Raw genomic sequence first — 19,994 nt, 5'->3', positions numbered from 1 at the left:
TACTGAGACATAAAATCATATAATGTGACATAAAGTCATATATACTGTCACAGTATGAAGTGATATCTATATAAAGTGACATAAAATTATATATAATGTGACATATAAAGTGACATAGAAAGTCATATATAATGAGACATAAAATCATATATAATGAGACATAAAATCATATAATGTGACATAAAGTCATATATACGTAATGTGACAGATAAAATGACATAAAATTATATATAATATGACATATAAAGTCATATTTAATACATAATGTAATGTAGGTGTGTCTGTCAGTCAGAGAATGCAGTGAGTAGACACAGTGGGGAGTTCAGGGACAATTTGTTTTCTCAGTCTTTCAGGGACTCTAAAACAGTTAGTCACTTTGCTGTGTTTCCGCCTTCATCTGCTGAGTCCGCCCAGTGCCACACACACACGCACAGACACACACACTCTCACAGACTTCCTCAATGTGTTGTGTTTCCAACTGCTGCTTCCAGACAGACTCATGAGGTGTGAGGATCCAGTTGAAACTCAGGTAAAGTTGTGTTCAGGTCCTGACTCTACCTCACCTGTTAGCGGAGCCGCCATTCTGCAGCTGTTTGTGCAGATGTGTTGTTGTTGTTGTGGTTGTTGTTGTCATCACACTGGCCGAGGTTTACCGTAACAGCAGCAGTTTGACCCGTCAGGTTTATCGCGACTCCACGTAACCCGGGATAACCAGTCGTGCTAGAACACCGTGTAATAACCGGCAGAGCGTTTAGCTGGCGGTGATTTCGCGACAGGAAACTGAAAACACAGGGAAACAGATTTTAACGCCACAGCAGCGAAGCTAACACGTGACAGCTAACGTGTCCGTCAGTGTGATGAAGGTGTTGAATGTGTTTAACAGAAAAGATGTTGTGTTAAAAGAAGTGTGTCATCTCACAGCTGGACGATATGGATCATAATTATATTAAGATATAAGTAAATATCGATAATTATCACATTATTCATGTATTATAACTGTTCTTTGCTCCTGGGTGAAGCATCACAAGCATCATAGTGATATATATTGAGCCTTTGTCATGTTGCTATTCATGAAAATTACATCGCATAATTATTGATTGTGTATGATAAATTATTATTATTATCAGAGTTGTTTTATCGCCCAGCCCTGTGGAGAACTTGTCTTTTTCACATGAATGTCACTGCAGGAGATTCTCCGCTCAGACACGTTCACAACACAAAATTCTCAACGTGGTGAAATAATCTTTGTGTTTTTTTATTTTATTAAACTGTAGCCCACTGCTATAACCTTCTTCTTTTAAAATCTACTTTTAACTTTGACAGTTCTGTGACATTTGTCATTAATTAGCTGGTTAAGAGCTAAAGAATGAGGATATGGGACTTCCCTTTCTCTGTTTATGTTTTTCTAAATCTCGGTCTCCTCCTCCAGAATGTCGGGGATGACGGCTAGCACGACAAACTACCTGTGGTCTCTGCAGGACGTCCTCGGTCAGGGGGCTACTGCCAGCGTCTTCAAAGCACGGAACAAGGTAGGCCGAGCTAAAGATATATTGTGAAGTTGTGTTTCGCTGAGCAGCTCTTTCCCTTCCTCTCAGATGTGTTCAACCTACTTTTGGTTCAAACGCGACTCCAGGATGTGTGCTTACAGAAGATGGTTGGCTGTGGTTGCGTGGGCTGTTTCTGATGTCCTCCATGATGCTTTGTGTGTGTTGCGTTGTCGTAAACGTTTGTGTGTGTTTGTGCAGAGGTCCGGTGAGCTGGTAGCTGTCAAGGTGTTCAACTTGATGAGCTACAACCGCCCTCATGAGGTCCAGATGAGGGAGTTTGAGATGCTGAGGAAGCTCAACCACAGCACTATTGTCAAGCTGTACGCTGTGGAAGAGGTGAGGCTGCAACGAGAAGAGGGAAAACCAAAGCAAGGACAAAGGAAGAAGACAGATATGGTCATGGGAGGAGACAAAATAGCATTATCTTTCTTGGGCTACATCAATAATACTACGCTTTCCTTTGAAATCAAACTAAAACATATATGTCCACACAACCTTTTTGAATCAATATCTGTTTTAATCCCTGTCCGTCCTCAGTACACAGTCACATATATGAGAATGTTGCAGAGGCAAACCTTCACCTTCCGTTCACTTCTAATTTGTGTCAGCTACGAGGCGAAAAAAAGCGAAGTCCTGTGGCAAAGCAATTCTGGCTTCACGTGGAGTTTAGTGAACTCTGACATGCGATATTTGCTCCGTATTCTCGTATGTCATAATGGGACCTGAGGCCAGTTTTTTCATGTAAGGAGGTCATGTGATACAAGCCTGACGAATCAGCAAAAGGCTGTGTCGTGCCAGAAAAGACCCAATCAGCAAGCGGTTGTGAGTGTCTACATTCTAGTTTACTGAAACACAGGGGCTAGCTGTGTTTCCAAATTTAGTTTTAGTGGCTCTAAACGTAGCAGTATGGATGTAGTCTTTGTCTTACACTGTTGGAATCAGATAACTTTTCTACAGTTATCCTTTTCAGCCAATTATAATAAAGTGTCCAGTAAACTCAAACAATCCAGAATAATTTGCAACCTTAGGAGGAAGATTTCAACAAGTGCACCTCACTACCTTTCTCCCTTCTCTCGCTAGCTGCCCTCTAAGCAGAAGGTGCTGGTGATGGAGTATTGCTCCGGAGGGAGTCTGCTCAGCCTGCTGGAGGAAGCTGAAAATGCCTTTGGCCTGCCAGAAACCGAGTTCCTCACTGTGCTGCAGTGTGTAGGTGGGTGGCTGTATCTGATGCTGCTGAAAAGTTTCATGTACCTGTTGTTGGAAGTATTACTCTCTCTGCTCTCCTCAGTGCAGGGGATGAACCACCTGCGTGAAAATGGAGTGGTCCACCGAGACATCAAGCCGGGCAACATCATGCGACAGGTGGGGGAGGACGGGAAGTCTGTTTACAAGCTGACAGACTTTGGAGCAGCAAGAGAGCTGGAGGATGATGAGAAGTTTATGTCCATCTATGGGACTGAAGAGTATCTGGTAAGATCACTGTTCTCGGTGAGGTGTTGCTCAAATAGTCTTAAGCTGCTTTCTCACATGCTCTGAACACTGGACATTACTCTGAATTTTTTCAGAAGGGTTGTATGTGAGAACGCAAATGTCCATGTCAGTTTCTTCAGTCATTTTCTAGAACCTTTCCTGCCAGCCCAATGGTTAGAGTTCCCGTCAGAGTGAGCCCATGAGAGAAAACAGCTGGAAAATGTCTGGATATAAATGGTTGTGTGCTTACAGTCTGTAACCTGTCCTTTCCACAAAATCAATTTACATTTACTGCTGTATATAAAATTCCCATTTCCTCTTGAAGAAACTTACCCTAAACACCCATAGAAATAGTGTGAAAATCCTGTGTTACCTGAGAAAAGTGTAACAGCAAACAACACCTGCCAGCTTTGAGGGAAAAGACCTGAAGATCCCTGATCTCCTCAAAGAGACTTGCATTATCAATACTTTGTAGCCCTCTAGTGGCCAAATCAGTACATATACTAGCTATAAAGATTTTCAAATACCTAAATACTGAAATGCTGGATATACAGACCAGTTTGACAGACCAACAAGCATTGGCTTTTATATATTTAATGGTATATATTTGTAGCATGAGTGTCCAATGATTGTTGTATAACAGGTTCTATTCTATGTGTGTGTGTGTAGCATCCAGACATGTATGAGCGCGCTGTGCTCCGCCATCATCATCAGAAATCCTACGGAGTGAATGTGGACTTGTGGAGTATCGGTGTGACATTTTACCACGCTGCCACTGGGAGTCTTCCCTTCACACCCTTTGAAGGACCCCGCAGGAACAAGCCCACCATGTAAGTTCGTACAAACAAAATCCTAGACTACACAGTTGTGATTGCAACCCCACATTATTATCGTGCATGGCAGTTTTAACTAAACACTAAGATTGGTCTAAAACTACTTGTCTTAGGCCAAGGTCTATATTGATGTTGTAAAGCTGTGTTAGTGAAAGCTAAATTTAACAGATTTAATTGTGCCAAAGACAAAGAATTTCCCTCCAAAGAAATATACAAATTGAATAATATTCCTCCATGGATGAACAGGGGCATCCATCAATGACAGTTTCATCCCCCAGGCCACAAGACTTTTAAACTCCTCCAATCCGTCATAATTCCACTGACTCTGCACCTTAGCATATTTGCACCATTGCATTTTGCACTATTGCACACACTTACAGTATTGTTTTCTTTTTTTTTCTTCAGGTGTATATATATATTTAAGATATGTATATTTTATTTATATTTATATTTATATTTATATTTATATTTATATTTATATTTATATTTATATTTATATTTATATTTATATTTATATTTATATTTTTATATTATATTTTATCTTATTTTATTTTTTTGTCTGCTTTTAATATTCTGAGCATTGCCATAAGAGAGCCTGTGACCCAAGCATTTCATTGCAAGTGACTGCTTAATGTAAAAGTTGTGTATATGACAATAAACTCTTGAATCTTGAATGATACATGAGCCTAACATGTGTGTTTTGCTGTGTAGGTTCAAAATAACGACAGAGAAACCAATGGGTGCAATAGCTGGTATTCAGCGTGTGGAGGGAGGACCTATTGAGTGGAGCTACCACCTACCTCACAGCTGCCAACTCTCCCAGTATGTCACTCAACAAAGACCGTTTTATATGAGTAAATGATTTTAATGAAACCATAATGTAATTTTTTTCCTTGATTGGCGCCCTCTGTTTTTCTCCTTTCCTTCTCTGTCTGTCTGTCTGTTGTTCTGTCTGTCTGTCCCTCTGTCTGTCCCTCTGTCTGTCCCTCTGTCTGTCTGTCTGTCTGTCTGTCCCTCTGTCTGTCCCTCTGTCTGTCTGTCTGTCTGTCTGTATGTCTGTATGTCTGTCCCTCTGTCTGTCTGTCCCAGGGGCCTGCAGGTGCAGCTCTCTCCGGTATTAGCAGGGATACTGGAGGCTGACCAGGAGAGATGTTGGGGTTTTGACCAGTTCTTCACAGCCACCACAGACATATTGCAGCGACAGCCGGTTCACCTCTTCTCTCTGCAGCAGGCCATGGCTCATAGTATCTACATACACCACTACAATACGTACGTCTACACAGGGGTCTTCACACCTGATCAAGCACAAATAAAACCGACTGCATGATTGCTTAAATCATAACAGACTTTAATAAGGGCGCTTTTCACCAAGGTTGAGAGTCAGTGAGACCTTTAGCCACGACTTGTTAGGTCCTGTGTGTTATTTTTTACAAAACTAGAATTTCAAACAGCTGAATTTTACCCATGTGTGATCTTAATTATAACTGTTATGGACAATATTACAATATAACATAAAAACCATGCTTGATGTGTGCAGCAGTTGCAGAATATTATATGCCACAATATTCTAAAATCTGTGAGCAACACTTTTAATGTGATAAAGCTAATGTAGTCTGTACTGAGCTCTAGATTATATCTGTAATCCTAGATTGCGTGTATGAAGTTGAGTTATGGCTGTAGATAATTTGTTTTTAGGTTTGTACCCTCGGGGTTGAATGCACTTATTGTAAGTCGCTTTGGATAAAAGCGACAGCTAAATGAAAAATGGAAATGGAAATGGAATGTTTTGGTTGTTTAGTTGTGAATCAGGAATTCATTCTCCCCCCTCCCACCAGAGTATCTGTCTTCTTCGAGGAGGTGGCATCTCAGACTGGCATGGGGGTTCAGCAGCAACATCTGCTGTACCTGGGGCATGACCTCTCTCTGGAGGGCACCATGAAGGTCGTCAACCTCCCGCGTACCTCCCCTACCCAACCCCTCCTCCTGCTCAGCTACGAGCCTGACGCAAACATCTGCCTGCCCTTCAGAGAACGTAAGATCCTCACAAACATGTATATCTTTTTATGTTTCTTGTACATCTCTTTATTCTTTGTTGCTTCCCTGGGGAGGTAGGACAAAGCTCTGATATATCAGGTGTATTCTAGTGTCACATTAATTTACTCAACACATGTCTTTATGAATCACCTGTTATATTCACATTTTACTCAGTAACAATTGATAATATTTGAAGATGAGTAGATGATGGTTGATTTAAAAAGGAAAATAATCATATTACACATAATATGTGCATGCAATTCTCACAATTTCCACAATGAGTCATCATCCACGTCTTGAAGGTTTACTGACCACGTATGAGGTGGATGTGTTCAATCTGCTCTCTTCTCTCCACTGTAGCAGAGACTCCTGTCATCCCATCCCGGTTTGATGTCATGGCAGACTACAATTTCTCCAAGGTACTGGTTTTTCCATCCCTCTCTCCTACTGAATATTGTTCAATTTTGTATGGATTTTGTGCATTATATATCTCAAACCCGTTTATTATTTCTTTTAATTCATTTATATATCTAGGTGATAGTAGGAGTGGTCCACCAGTATCTGAAGATAGTACAGTTGCTGCACACACACCGAGACCTTCTCCTGCAGGGATACCACAGCTACATGTGAGAAAACACTCATGTTAAAATAACTATATTTGTTTTAACAGATTTTATGCCTCTGGTGACAGCCAGTGGCCGGAGGCATTATGTTTTCTGGTTGTCCGTCCGTTCTATTCTAGTGAACGCGATATCTAATTTATTCAAATTTTGTTAATACATTCACTTGGACTCAAAGATGAAGTGATTCGATTTTGGTGGTAAAAGTTCAAAGCTAAAGGTCACGATGACCTCAAAAAACTCATTTTTGCCTTGTGAAGGTGATATCTCTTCAACCCTGTCAAGGAATCATTTCACATTTGGCACAAACACCCACTTGGACTCAAGGATTAAATCACTTGATTTTATAAGTCAAAGGACAAAGGTCACGTTGGCTTCACAAAGTATGTCTATGTTTTTCTTGAACAGGATATTTTAAGACCAGCTTGAGGGAATGTCCTCCAATTTGGTACAAATGTTCCCTTAGACTCAAAGATAAACTGATTACACTGATCCGGTGCTATATTTATTCATATGCTATGATATTTATTGCTGCTACCTAGTCCTGTACATATATTCTTGAATCATGAATTTAATTTGATCTCTTTAATCATTCAGTATTTATCTACATATTTTACACTCAGTTTCCACAGCTGGTATCCAGTTCAACTTCCTTCAACAATCATATAAACTACTCAACTACTTACTATATAATTTGAGTGTACTGCACTGATTTATAATTGTCAGTGGATATTGCACTGATGTCCTTGTTGTTTTCTTTCTTGTTTTTACTTGTTGTCTTGACTTCCTCGATGTGCCTTAGAATCACCCTGCGGAGACAAATGGTGGTGAAAGGTCAAGGTCGCTGTGACAATATCTCCGGAACGCCTTGAGGGAATTCTTTCACATTTGGCACACACATTCACTTGAACTTGGATTTCCTTTTGGTAGCCAAAGGTCAAACATGAATGTCACAGTGGCATAACAAAGACTGTTTATGTTTTTCTTAAACATGACATCTTAAGATCAGCTTGACGGAATGTCTTTAAATTTGGAACAAACGTTTACTTGGAATCAAAGATGAACTGATTGGATTTTGGTCAAAGGTCAAGATCTCAGTGACCTCACGCCCCTGTGAATGGGATATATTAGAACTCCCAATTTGGGAATTTCATTATGTATGCTAAAACTCATGTGGACTCATCGAATAACTGATTATATCATAATATCTAAATATATATTATCTGACATATAATATATATGTCAGATATCAAAGGTCAATGTTCAAGGTCACAGTGGCCTCAAAACACATGTTTTTGGCCTCTTGGATGTGACATCTCAAGACTGCTTGATTGATTTTCTTCAACTTTTGATCAGCTGTCTTTGGACTCAAAGATAAAGTGATATTTTTCAGTGGTTAAAGGTAACAGTGACCTTCTATAAATCTGGGGAAAAAAGTGTGTAGAATTATATGTACACTGGTTGGCGGAGACATACAACCGCAGTGGGGTTATTCTGGTTTACCCTGGGTAATGACCATTTTCGAATTCTTATCTGCTTTAATCCTCCTCTCATTCCTCCGCAGGATGAGGTTGCGTAGGGAGTGTGGAGAATCCATTCATAGTATCGATAAGATCACCATTAGGCTGCAGTCCTGCCTCAACATACAACACAGAATTCAAACAATGTGAGTTGGTCTACACACTTTCTGAGATAAATACTGTAAACTTGTATCCATTGTGTCACACCTGTGGGAAGTTGATATCTTAATATATATCAATTAACTGAAGGAGGAGAATCTTCACTAAGTTCAAGGGTAGAAAAAAGAGCTCTTCTTGTTATTTAACGGTTGATTTTGACATCCTGATCAATGTTGCTTAGTCTTATCCTGTGAATATAACTAATTTGGACACTTGTCCTTTGATGATAAAGTTAAGTAAAATTATACTGAACTATTTTTACAAATGTACTGATATACCAGTACAATCGTTTGATTGTGGGAAAACTGGGCAACCAACGTGATCATCATCTATCTGCATACCTCTTTTATTTTCGACCATTAATCATTCGCCAAAAAATGTAATAAATTACACAATTAAAAACCTAAAAATCAAATTGACATATTAAATTATTATTATTAAACTTTCCATTGCTCTCAGAAAAATCATTCAGTAAGAGTCTAAAATCATGACAGCCCGAACAATAGTCATAACCTCCTTCTTTTTTCCCCTTTTCTCCTCATCTGTTGTTCTTCTCAGTGACCATCACTCTTCAGAAAACCAAGGCTCAGATGATCATAGTCAAAAACTGCAGCTGGTGAGTGCATGTGACATCACTAAGAGCAGCTGGAGGGATGTGGTTGTTCTGTGTGGTAATGAGAACTGAATCACTTCTTCATCAGCATATACACTCTGATTCAACACGGAAGACATTATCCTGCTATATTTCCTACTAACATGAATGTTATAACAGTTTCATTCAGTTTTAGAGAGGTGTGGTCATTGAGGAGGCTGTAATTTGTGGATTCTGAATAGAACAACTGTTCAACTTGTGTTATTAAGCATAATTTGCATACCCTGTTTATATCAGTGAAGTTAGGACAAATCTTTGAATTTAGTATAGATGTGCATAAAACATCAAGGACAATAAACTATGTGACATAAGGCAAGTATCTGCCTTGATGGTGTGTTCTTAAAGGAGACACTGAGTCTCAGGTTTATAAGTTGTAATATTACAAGAAAAGCAATCGTAAAATGGAGAGTAAAGTAATAATTTTAGGCTGCATCTTGATAGACGGGGAATATTGAAGGATCAGCCTGTCGCCTGCATTAAAATGAGGAATGTGGAGCATCTTGTTCTGGTTCGTCATATCATACAATTGTAAGTTTAAAAAGATTAGTTTCCCGGAATCGTCCCATTGCCTTAGAATTATAGCAGGAATTTAAACTTCTATGCAAAAACTTAGGAACAACATTGTGAAAATTGCAATATCACCAGGAGAAGGAAATAAGTCAAGCTACAAGTTAGCTGAATGCTGGTGACGTGTGAATCATAGATTTCATAATGAGAGTGTGTTGCTGTTGTCTCTACAGGTCCACGAGCACCTGCCCATATACACTGCGAGCATCCAAGAGTTCCAGAATCGACTGGACCAGCTGCAGATAGAACAGGCCAAGCTAGCAGAGACCCTGGCCAATGACAAGAGGTAAGCTGGGGACCAGAGAACCAACATTTTGTTTAGTTTTTGACTCGTGTGTGTTTTTATTTCAACTTGTACCTCTTTGTCCTACAGCTGTAAGAAGATGGAGATGCTGGTGCAGAAGATAACAGCAATTCATCAGCATTATCGCAAAGACAGAGTCACTGGCAGTAGTGTGTTTCCTTTTTATGCCTCCATGCCAAAGATAGCCAGTCGCCGGAGGCATTATGTGAAATTTACTAAATTGTTTATTATTATTATTAAATATTATTAAATTGTTTGCCTTGCGAACACAATATCTCAAGAACGCCTTGAGGAATTTTATAGAATTACAATAGAATTTGGTGGTCAAAAGGGAAGGTCACCTTGACATTACAAACCATGTCTTTGGCCGGTTGAACTTGATATCTCAAGTCTGCCTTAAGGTAATTTTGTCTCGTTAGATTTCAGTGGTCCAAGGTCTCAGTGACCTTATGTTACTGTGAATGCAATATGTCAAGGGGCACTGAAGCCCCACTGGTTGGTAGAGGAACTGCAGGGTGGTAATCTTAGTTTACACTGTATATTTATAACTTAATTCGTCATGGTATGACTGACAATTCTTGTATGTTTGTCTTATTTTTCACCTCAGAGTTGGCATATAATGATGAACAAATACACAAGTTTGAGAAGTGAGTATGTCTTTGTCCATTTGCGTCCGGCTCATCCCGGCCCGTCAGGGTGTTACTGGGATTTCCTCCTGTAATCTGCTTGTCACTCTTGCTTTCCAGAATCCACCTGTCTTCCCACATTAAGCGAGTGAAATCCCTCCTGAGAGACAAGTGTGTGCAGAGATACAAAGAGCTTCTGGCCTCAATAAGGACGTGGAGCAGGTGGTTCTCAGCTCACAAAACTTAACACAGTGTCACATTCACTTAGGTTTTGTAATGCCAACAGCTCTGGGATTATTTACAGTAAGATAACTATTTGGTGTCATTAACAGCCATGCACACACATGGAGGCTTATTTGAAGATTAACCCAGGGCAGTAGGTCATTACTACTCAGCAGTCTCACTCTTACAGATTAAGTTGCTTCTCTGCATTATTGAGGCTCACTTCACATTTGTAAAGCAAGTGATGTCGATATAACATATTAGGTTTATATAGTTTTATGTTTTCCTGTCAATGGCGTAGTAGTTGCAACAGACAACGTTTTTTTACACTCGAAATTTCAGGATATATTATAAGTCACTCTGAACACATATTTCCTTCTGTATATATTTGTATAAATACTGTTTAACTGAAGCACATGAATGGGTATTTTGATTTCTGCAACTCTGTAAGAAGAGTCACTCAAATGTCTCACCTAAAGTTAGTGTTATAGTTGTATATTGCACATTTAAACAAACATACAATTGTTCTAAGGTAACACAACCAAAACATTATCAAAGGTTGTGGTGAAGACTTACAACAGAGAGGTCAATTAAGATTATTACCAGAGTATATCACTTTGATAGTTTTTCCAATTGGTTTACTTTGCTGATTTGGATTCAACCAGATATTAGCAGAATGTACATTGCAGCTTTGACTTACTGGTGTGTCTCCTCCTTTGTGTGCAGTGTTTTACAGGAGATGCAGACCCGACTGCACGACTTCAGCTCTTTCTCCACAGGCTTGCTGACGGATCTGGAGATGAGTGAACAGCGCCAGAATAAGGTCCGTTTTTTTCCCTTTTCATCCCAGATTGGAAAGTGAGGACTTACAGCTTAAAGATTCACTTCTTCACACGCAAATCAAGAAGAGTTTTGTGCTTTTTGTGTATGTTCTTCATCTTAGTCTCATCTGTCGTCCTCAGGTTCTGGACAGAGTCCTTTTCAGTCTGCAGTCCAGGAGAGCCGAGCAGCAGCCTGGGATCACACCCAGGGACCAGATGGTCTCCAGGTGTGTGTGGGTTTATGTGTGTTTTTACTAGGTATTACATATATTGTGGGGACCTAGATCCGTTCACACTAGTCTTAGGAAAAAAGAGTCCAACTTGAATGTTCAGATTCTAAGATGAAGACTTGTTTTCAGGTTAAGGGTTAGCGTTAGGTGTGGGTGCCTGCTTATTATTATTACGTCTTTATTCTCTTTTTCATTAGAAACACTGACTTTGTCAGGACCAGTAGACCTCATGGGAACCAAAGCCCAGTCCTTATGAGGAAAACATAATTGCTGAGGTGTGGGTTAGGGGCAAGGTTTTTGTTTAGTGTCTTCACAATGAATGGAAGTCAATAGCAGTCCTAACAATGATAATTGGGCAAACCTGTGTGTGTGTGCATGATAGAGACATTTGCCATTATCTCAGATATCTTTCTTTTTTGTAGGATGCACCATCTGAAGGAGGAAATGGAGATTCTGGTGAGAGAACTACAGTGTAACAACAACATCATACAGAGGTCAGTTGAGAGCCCACCTTCTTGACTATGTGTCTTTGTGCGAGGTTCCGAATGATGATTGTGTGTGTTTTGTTCTGTCAGTTTGGGAGCAGTGAACCCTGCAGCAGCTCTGGAGCCGAGCTTGACCAGACCCTCTACCCTTTGACCAAAGTGCAGCATGTTTGCATGTGAACTCACAAATCTGTGACCAACACCTCATTTTCACTGTTAATCATGAACAGTAAAGGACAATGTACTGGATCCTCGTTCAGGACCACCTGCAGTTTGTGTTGTATGAAGAGGAAGCAACTGAAGATAATCAATAAGTGGGGAATCGATAAACGATTAAGTAGTGCTTGGAATAGAGGAAGAGGAAATGTTACCGACATATTTTGTCTGTGTGTGTTAGTGTGTTAGTGTGTTAGTGTGTGTGTGTGTGTGTGTGTGTGTGTGTGTGTGTGTGTTGCAACTGAGTACAGCAGTTCAATACAAATCCCATTAATTCCTTTTAGTACTATTGAATTTCTAATAGGCTGCCACAGTAATGGACTGTCAGAGAAATTAAAAAAAAATAGGCAAGTAAACTGCTTAAGTGTTTTTCAAAAGCTGTGTCTCTTTTTCTATCCCTCAGAAGAAGCACGGTGGAGAACCTTTAACAAAAAATGTAACCAGACTGACTCTGTCTTTGTGTCTTTGTGTGTTTGTGTTTGTGTGTTTGTGTGTGTGTGTGTGTGTGTGTGTGTGTGTGTGTGTGTGTGTGTGTGTGTGTGTGTGTGTGTGTGTGTGTGTGTGTGTGTGTGTGTGTGTGTGTGTGTGTGTGTGTGTGTGTGTGTGTGTGTGTGTGTGTGTGTTTGTTTGTTTGTTTGTTTGTGTGTGTGTTGTTTGAGTGTGTGTGTCAAAGGAAGGGCTGGAGTCGTCTGGTGTTTCTCTCCTGATGATTGATCAGTGCATGTGACTTTGTTTCTAGATCTTCTTCAATCATTGTGAGTTCAATGAATGAGCAACCATTGATCACATCAGTGAGTAGAGTAGTCTAGATCTGATTACTACTAGGTTACATTCCTCTCTCTGTTCCTGTGCAAAAATAAATTCTCTCTGTCTTTTATCACCGGGTTTCACTTTAATAGAAAATAAATGAGATCAGGGAAACTCAGCACTCACCAGCGTCTCCTTTATAACGGAAGTAAGTCTAGTGACAGCACAGAGAATTAGCAGCATGACATGACAGGGCGATTGACAACGGGGGGAAATCCCACCGTTTGTTTGTTGCATAATTTGATGAGCTTTTCTGTAAGCATCAACCCTCCATTGCTTGTGTCTTGAGAAGTGATCTCTCAGTTTATGAAGTCACAGGGGTTAAAAAAGTGAAAGTAAAAACATTTTCATGTCCACTGTTAATGTAAAGTTACCGTGGCAGTACCTGTAAGAGGATGGAGCACCATGTTCTAAGAAGCGAGTGAGGTCCTGAACCCCACACTCTCATATTCAGTCTGTTCTCAAATTCCTTCAACGTTAAATTTGGTGTGTGTACTGTAACCGTTCTGGGAAAAACGAAAGGTCTCAAACAAAACAGAAAACAAGTGAGCTGTTGTGACACTGCAAAGTACAGAGATTGAAACTAAAAGTATTTATTTCCGTCTGTGTGGGAGTGCTGGGGGGGGTGCTCGGGGGGTTTCTTGATTCAGGGGTGGGGGGGGCGGGCTCTGATGCCTCTGTGGTTTTGTGCTGCTCATGTGACGCGTTTTTGGCAAAATGGAAAATTTCCACTTTGCTGTTGCTTGCCCACGTAAACAAGTGTGACATTGTGTTTTTATCAGTTAGAATTTCCCACCGTTAAACATCATGGTAAGATTCATAACTTCCTGTGGACTCACCTGTTTCATACTAACACGTTAAAGTAGTATTTAGTTGATTGTGGTGCACACTGTTAATACAACAGGAGGAACTTTTGGGGGGTCCTTGAATTGGTAGGTTATTTGCCATGCAGGATATTTTAAAGAGAAGGAGGCTTTTAAAAAGCAAATGTTTATGTCAGTGAGTTTAATTCATGATGTTTCTCATATTTGACCAACCAAATACAGTAGGTATAGTAAGTAATTGTAGTTGAGTAGGAATCTGTCCAGCATTTCTACGAGATTTGAGCATTTGTTGTGGTCTGTTTCTTTGTTAGAAAACTACTCATTCAATTTCCATGAAATTGTGTGTGGGGGTTGGTAATGACCTAGGGAAGAACCCAGTACATTTTTTTGCATATTTCAAACACCACATGTTTTGAGGCAGATCGAGACAACAACATTAACATTGTGAGATGTGTTTTTATAATACATTATTTTTCCCCCAGAGAAGAATCAATGCATCTTGATGGAAAGAAATCTGACGTTTAGGTCAGTGTGTTACGAGTGTGTCAAATTTGTTCTAAATAAAAATCTGGACCTAGCAAATTCCATTGCATTTAAAATGAGACATAAAGACCTTATGATAAGGAAAAAGTGTATATTTAAATCATGCCAGAATCACAAGCTATAAGCTCCTATATTTTGGAGCAGCGGAGGTACAGTATGCGCTCTGAGTGACACACTAGTTGATTTAATTAGTATTATTATTACTTTATATCTCACTGTTATGATTTATACCTAATTTGATCCAATATCTGATAATTATGACTTTATTTCATTATCATGACATCCCATACGTTTGACTTTTTATTGTAGTTATTTCTTTTAATAATAATAGACTTTTTGTCTCATACATCTCATATACTATTTACTTACTATCCTATAATTCAGACTTACTGTACACACTGGCAGTAAAGATAAACGTTGTCCTCCAGTGAGTTCGTGTGTGATGATGAATTCACACCAAATCAGAACTGCTGTGTGAAGCAGGGATTGGTGCGCGCTCCCGACGCTGGTACAGGGAGCGCGCACGCCCGCCCGCCGCATTTAAAGCTGTCACATCTCCTGCGTCACTACTACACGCTGCCCGCCGGCGGAGAGTTTACATTCAGAGCACGGAGAGAAACACACAGACACACACACACACACATTTACACACACACAGACACACACACACACTGCAGGAGCACAGCGCCATGGCGTCTGCCAGTGTCGTGGGGCAGCACCCGGGTCCGCACCGGCTGGACTCGGACCAGCAGCTCTTTGTGTTCACGCTGACCGGCGTCAGGAAGAAGCTCAGCCCGCCGAGGAGGAAAGCCTCCCGGGAGAAGCTGCTGTTCCGGAGGGGGTCGGGCAGCGGCGGGGACAGCGGCTCGGTCCCCGGGGGGGAGGCAGCGGGGAGGACAGCGGGAGAAGCGGAGCCGCCGAGGGGAGGAAGGATGCCCGGGGAGGGAGACGAAGCTCCGCCACCTAGCCCGGAGCAGGAGGGCGGCTGCGGCTGCGACCGGCGCGGGGCCCGGGACACTGAAACCCGGCTCGCTCCCTGTGACTCCAGCCAGAACACCGGGGGTCGCAGGGGGGCTTCGCTCAAGAGGTCGGGCATCGCTGTCATGCACAGCGACGTCAGCTGCCGGCCCCGGGACCGGGAGTCACGGAGCGGAGACACCGGACAAGAGAGCAGCTGCTCCTCGGTGTCAGCGCCGGGGGACAGCGGAGGTCTCCCGCGGCTCACCCAGGCCCGGAGCGGGGTGGTGAGGCTGGCCCGGCCCGAGCCGTCCCGCCGGGAGGCCTGGTCCATCTTCCCCCAGGGGCTGGACCCCCGGGTGAGGACCGAGAAGGGCGAAGGACACAGGTTCGAGTCCAAGCCCGTCACGCAGGACTGGTGCGACGCCTGCAGCCAGAAGATCACGGCTCAGGCTCTCAAATGTCAAAGTAAGTTCCAGTCCTCCAACGTGTTTCTATGTGTTGATCAGAGGATGAGAGTTGTATTATTGGTTATCTATTGGCTTTGTCCTTTACTGTTTTCATATGTGCACAGTCATACACACAATACTTCAGACTCAGAGGTTCCCTTGTTCTGCTCAATAGATTCTCTTTTCTGGTACTTCTGTCTGGAATAGTTGTGTGAGATGTACATGTTGCTCTCTGCTTTAAAAAACGAGCATGTGCCTTAGTGAGGAGACATTGAGACAGAGGACATTTCCAAGCGTGTTGCTCCACAGACACAGCCAGACCTCTTCAATGGAAAGCTCATTATCTTGTCCTCCCAGCTTTGCCTCACAGAGTTCCCTCTGTGTGATTTGCAGCCTGGGCTCAAAGAGCCTGGGACCGACAGGAGGTTTCACACTGACACGAGAGGTGAAATCCAGAAACACGATGGATGGGTCTATATAAGCTCACACTAGACTTGTGAGTGTGCATGAGATCATATCCCTTGGTGCCTTGACAAGGATGAGTACACTTATTTTTTATAGGAGCCTTATAGATTACTAACTAGGGACACCAGAGAAAAGCATTGTTTTTTCTTGATTCTATATTAGAATGTCATTTAATACGTTTTCCATGCATTGTGTGTGATATCTCTGGAGTCACATCCTGCCTCTACTGACTTTATAGCTCATTCTGTACGACTGAGAGGGGATCAGGTTCATGTTGAGATAAATCCCACCTGCACAGCACTGGGACACACACTTTAGGCCATGTTTAAATATACAAGTGTACACACACACACATTTTGCTAAAATACACTGAGCTTAACCTGAAGAACCTATGTGTGTGTGTGGGACTTTTCTGTGCAGATACTGTAAATCTGAGAGTCTGTGAGAATACGCGGCTGCTGAGTTTGCATCGTGTCAGCAGTACTCTGTCATGGGGGGGGCTGTACAGTACTGAGAGATAAAGGACATTGAGGCGTAGAAAGTGAGGAAAGACAAGAGGAAAGAAAGGGAAACATCGAGCCAAAGAAGAACAAAACCAAGGGGAGATTTATCGAGAATGTGAATTGATGACAAGTGGTTGGAAGCAGGAATGGCCAAAAAACAGTGCAAAGAGTCTGAGAAGAGGTGGACGGAGGCTAGGTGAGGAAAAATGAGGGAAAACGGAGAGATAGAAGAGAAGCAGTGGGGAGGAAAGAGCCAATGTGAGTGAGGGACGGAGGTGAAAGAGTGAGAGTTGGTCCAGCACTGCAGAGATGTCTGATTTAGTGTACTATCAGCAAGTGCTCAGTGGAGCGAGAGCAGAGATTACTGGAGCACACACACACAGTCACACAGTCACACAGTCACACACACACACACAGTCACACACACACACACAGTCACACACACACACACACACACACACACACACACACAGAGACACACAAATCCACAGTCATGAGTTTCTTCGTAACCCAAGAAACCTTCACTACTCTCTGTGTGGATCGGGTTAATTAGCTACCAGCACCGGTCCTGCACGGAGCCAACTCTCTTCACTGCTCCCTTTTCTCGGAAAACATCAAAAGTGACTGTGGGGGGGTCACCAGGACATCCATGACAGGCAATTCAAATTTAGTCATTTCTGTGTATTTTTGTGGGGAGAATTGAAACCAGTGCTGCCAAAATAGAAACTGCGCACACATGCACACACGCTCTCCTTTCAACTCCACCCAGCAAATGACAGGGAGGGAGAGACGCAGGCCACGCAGCCCTAAACAGCCATCATGTAGTCTCTTTGTCTGACTGGATCGCTCTGTCTGTCTGTCTTTAATTCATCCCCCTCTCTCTGTCCGTGCTGAGTTTATTGCATCTGAATCTCGTAGAAGCAGCCATGCAGCCCCCCCCCGGGACAGTGGAGAACTTGCAGTCACTGCAGTGATGTGGCCTTGCCCTGCAGTGGTGTCTGTCTCTGAAGCCGGAGCTCATAGTCTGCTGCTCTGTTGTCGTTATCGAGCATGGAATTAATTCCTCCTGCTGGCGTTCGCCCATGTGTGCTCAATTTTTTTTTAATCTTTAATGCTCCTCTAGGGAGTTAGATTGTATTTTGATTTGTGGTACTACTAGCTATATACCACCCCCACCCTATATAGATAAAACACTAAACATTTCCATATGATGGCTGAGCTGCATATGTAGCATCTCATCCTAATGGGGCATGAAACAATGGCGCATACAACAACATAACATAGACTGTATGTAAGGATGAATGACACATCATGACAGCTCCCCAAAATTAAGCTAAAGCATCTCTAGTGTATGTAACATGGACCAAACTAAAAGGTTAAAGTGCATGTTAAATACCTTTTTTCTCAGTTTAGGTCCTTCATATCAAACTGAAGTAAGTTTAAGTATTTTGATGCGATAAAAAACAAGTTGAAACATCATGATTGACAGCTGAGAGGGTTCACATTAGTCTAGCGGGTGTATCGGTGGCTTCCAACCATTGCACTAGTGGGAGGAAGTGGAGATGTTTTGTCCATCTCTGTGTGACAGTGTGGACATATCTGAGCTCTGTATACCAAATCTGACTCTGTACAGGAAAACCTATACAGATAAATACAGAAGAAAGAATATGATGTGATAATATAGTTTAATAATTGAATAGATCTTTTATAAATATATAATGATACAAACAATACAAAACTACACAGGGAGGTGTATCACAGTAGTATGAGTCTGTGCCGTGATTGTTGTTTATCGTTCTTCTGGTGATTTGATCTGTCATCTCTTCACATGGTGCTGGGGATGAGGGAGGGGATTGGCAGCCTCTCTAATCCCAGCTCCGGGTGTATCCTGTCTGGGATTAAGCCTCAGGGATGGAGAGGTCTGGATTGCAGACAGGCAGACGGCGTCAGACATCAGATTAATATTTAATTAAAGCTTGCCGGGAACCAGGCTGTTATATTTATGTGGTTTCTCACTTCTCGCGGGAAGAGGATGACACGCACATGTTACTGTAGGAACACAGGTTATTATGTGCATAGTAGACATAAAACCCATTGAGTGGAGTAACACTTAACCCTCCCACTGGCTTTGCTCGAAGTTGCCATGTTTGAAGGAATTCGTTCCCTCCTCTCATTCGCTCTGTACTTTGGTTTATTGGTAAACAAGCCGGCATGTCTCTGCTCCCTGTGTCAAAGCTCTGTGTGAGAAGGTGAACACCCTGGAGATCAGAGCTCCTCGTTTCAAAACAAAGAACCGGTTAGCAACGTTTGCTCACGTAGATCTCAGAAGTTGATAAAGCCATGCTAAGGGTATGTCTGCTGAAATATGTGCAAACTCTACTATAAATCCTTGTTGTCAAAAACCCCTACTGAAGTAGCAGCATCATGTGCTGGTCATTGAAGAGACAGGGAGACACACTCTGCCAGGAAGAGCCATGTGCACACACACACACACACGCACACACGCACACCAGTGTGGTCTTTATGCCCCATGGCATTCCTGATCGCTCTCTAAGGGATGTGTTTCTTTCTCCTTGAACTCCATCCCCTCGTTCATTTACCTCTCCTGCTCATGAACACAGTACGGGCCTTGTCTTGGGAGCTTTTCCATCGGTTCCTGGTTGGTCTTCTCAAAGCTGCATTCACAGTGGAGGAAAGAAGAAAACATGGGAAAAGACTCGTACTCAATGGCTCATAACCTTCTTGTCCGGGCATAGCACGGCTGCTGCTCTGCCAGACCTGCGATGAATATAGTTTTTTCTTGTCTTGAGCCAAAACATTCCTTTAGAGCTCGTATGTCTTCCGTTGAAAACACTGAGTTTGTTATAACTAAACACATGTTTAACCATGTCACACTTCTGTTATACCATGTTTTGTTTCAGTGTCAGTTCAGCTATCAGCTTCACCAAGGAGGTTATTTGTCATTAGGGGGGTTTTCCATTTGAGAGCAGGACTTATTGATTTCACTTTCACAAATGTTTTTACACTTAAACCCTGCAATCTACTCAAACAGCCCAAAGTGTGTGCTTCCCTTCAGATATTTTGTCAGAAAGAAAAAAATCCAATTGCAGAGGAGAAATCCGAGAACAGATGCACAGAAG

The 19,994-nt window shown here is 42.0% G+C and overlaps 2 protein-coding genes across 2 annotated transcripts in view; both read left to right on the top strand.

Annotated features, from left to right (window-relative positions):
- The first annotated feature begins 418 nt into the window (after positions 1-418).
- Positions 419-12,662, top strand: ikbke (inhibitor of nuclear factor kappa B kinase subunit epsilon). Its single transcript, XM_061069410.1, has 21 exons — positions 419-529; positions 1,430-1,529; positions 1,746-1,883; positions 2,628-2,757; positions 2,836-3,017; positions 3,687-3,847; positions 4,562-4,672; positions 4,940-5,119; positions 5,686-5,882; positions 6,245-6,303; positions 6,419-6,510; positions 8,069-8,170; positions 8,742-8,799; positions 9,576-9,688; positions 9,776-9,852; positions 10,314-10,353; positions 10,453-10,554; positions 11,281-11,377; positions 11,517-11,602; positions 12,028-12,099; positions 12,181-12,662. The coding sequence occupies exons 2-21, from the start codon at positions 1,431-1,433 to the stop codon at positions 12,242-12,244; spliced, it is 2,160 nt and encodes a 719-aa protein (XP_060925393.1). The 5' UTR covers positions 419-529; position 1,430; the 3' UTR covers positions 12,245-12,662.
- Positions 12,663-15,078: 2,416 nt separating this feature from the next.
- The window catches only part of rassf5 (Ras association domain family member 5), a 28,668-nt gene continuing 23,752 nt past the window's right edge, over positions 15,079-19,994 (top strand). Inside the window, exon 1 of the mRNA XM_061069564.1 lies at positions 15,079-15,905. Within this exon, the coding sequence (XP_060925547.1) occupies positions 15,170-15,905 (736 nt within the window). The 5' untranslated portion in view covers positions 15,079-15,169. The remainder of the gene's footprint in view (positions 15,906-19,994) is intronic.

The sequence above is a fragment of the Limanda limanda genome, chromosome 4 (genome assembly GCF_963576545.1).
Source record: "Limanda limanda chromosome 4, fLimLim1.1, whole genome shotgun sequence".
In the NCBI taxonomy this organism is placed as follows: Eukaryota; Metazoa; Chordata; class Actinopteri; order Pleuronectiformes; family Pleuronectidae; genus Limanda; species Limanda limanda.
The sequence above is the reverse complement of the archived record's forward strand: the minus strand, read 5'-3'. Positions and strand labels throughout refer to the sequence as shown.

Bases quoted from the DNA above. Each gene is read 5' to 3' on its own strand.
- ikbke (XM_061069410.1), top strand. From the start codon at position 1,431: ATGTCGGGGATGACGGCTAGCACGACAAACTACCTGTGGTCTCTGCAG. The intron at 6,304-6,418 runs GTACTGGTTTTT...TTATATATCTAG, and splicing joins CAGACTACAATTTCTCCAAG to GTGATAGTAGGAGTGGTCCA. The intron at 6,511-8,068 runs GTGAGAAAACAC...ATTCCTCCGCAG, and splicing joins CAGGGATACCACAGCTACAT to GATGAGGTTGCGTAGGGAGT.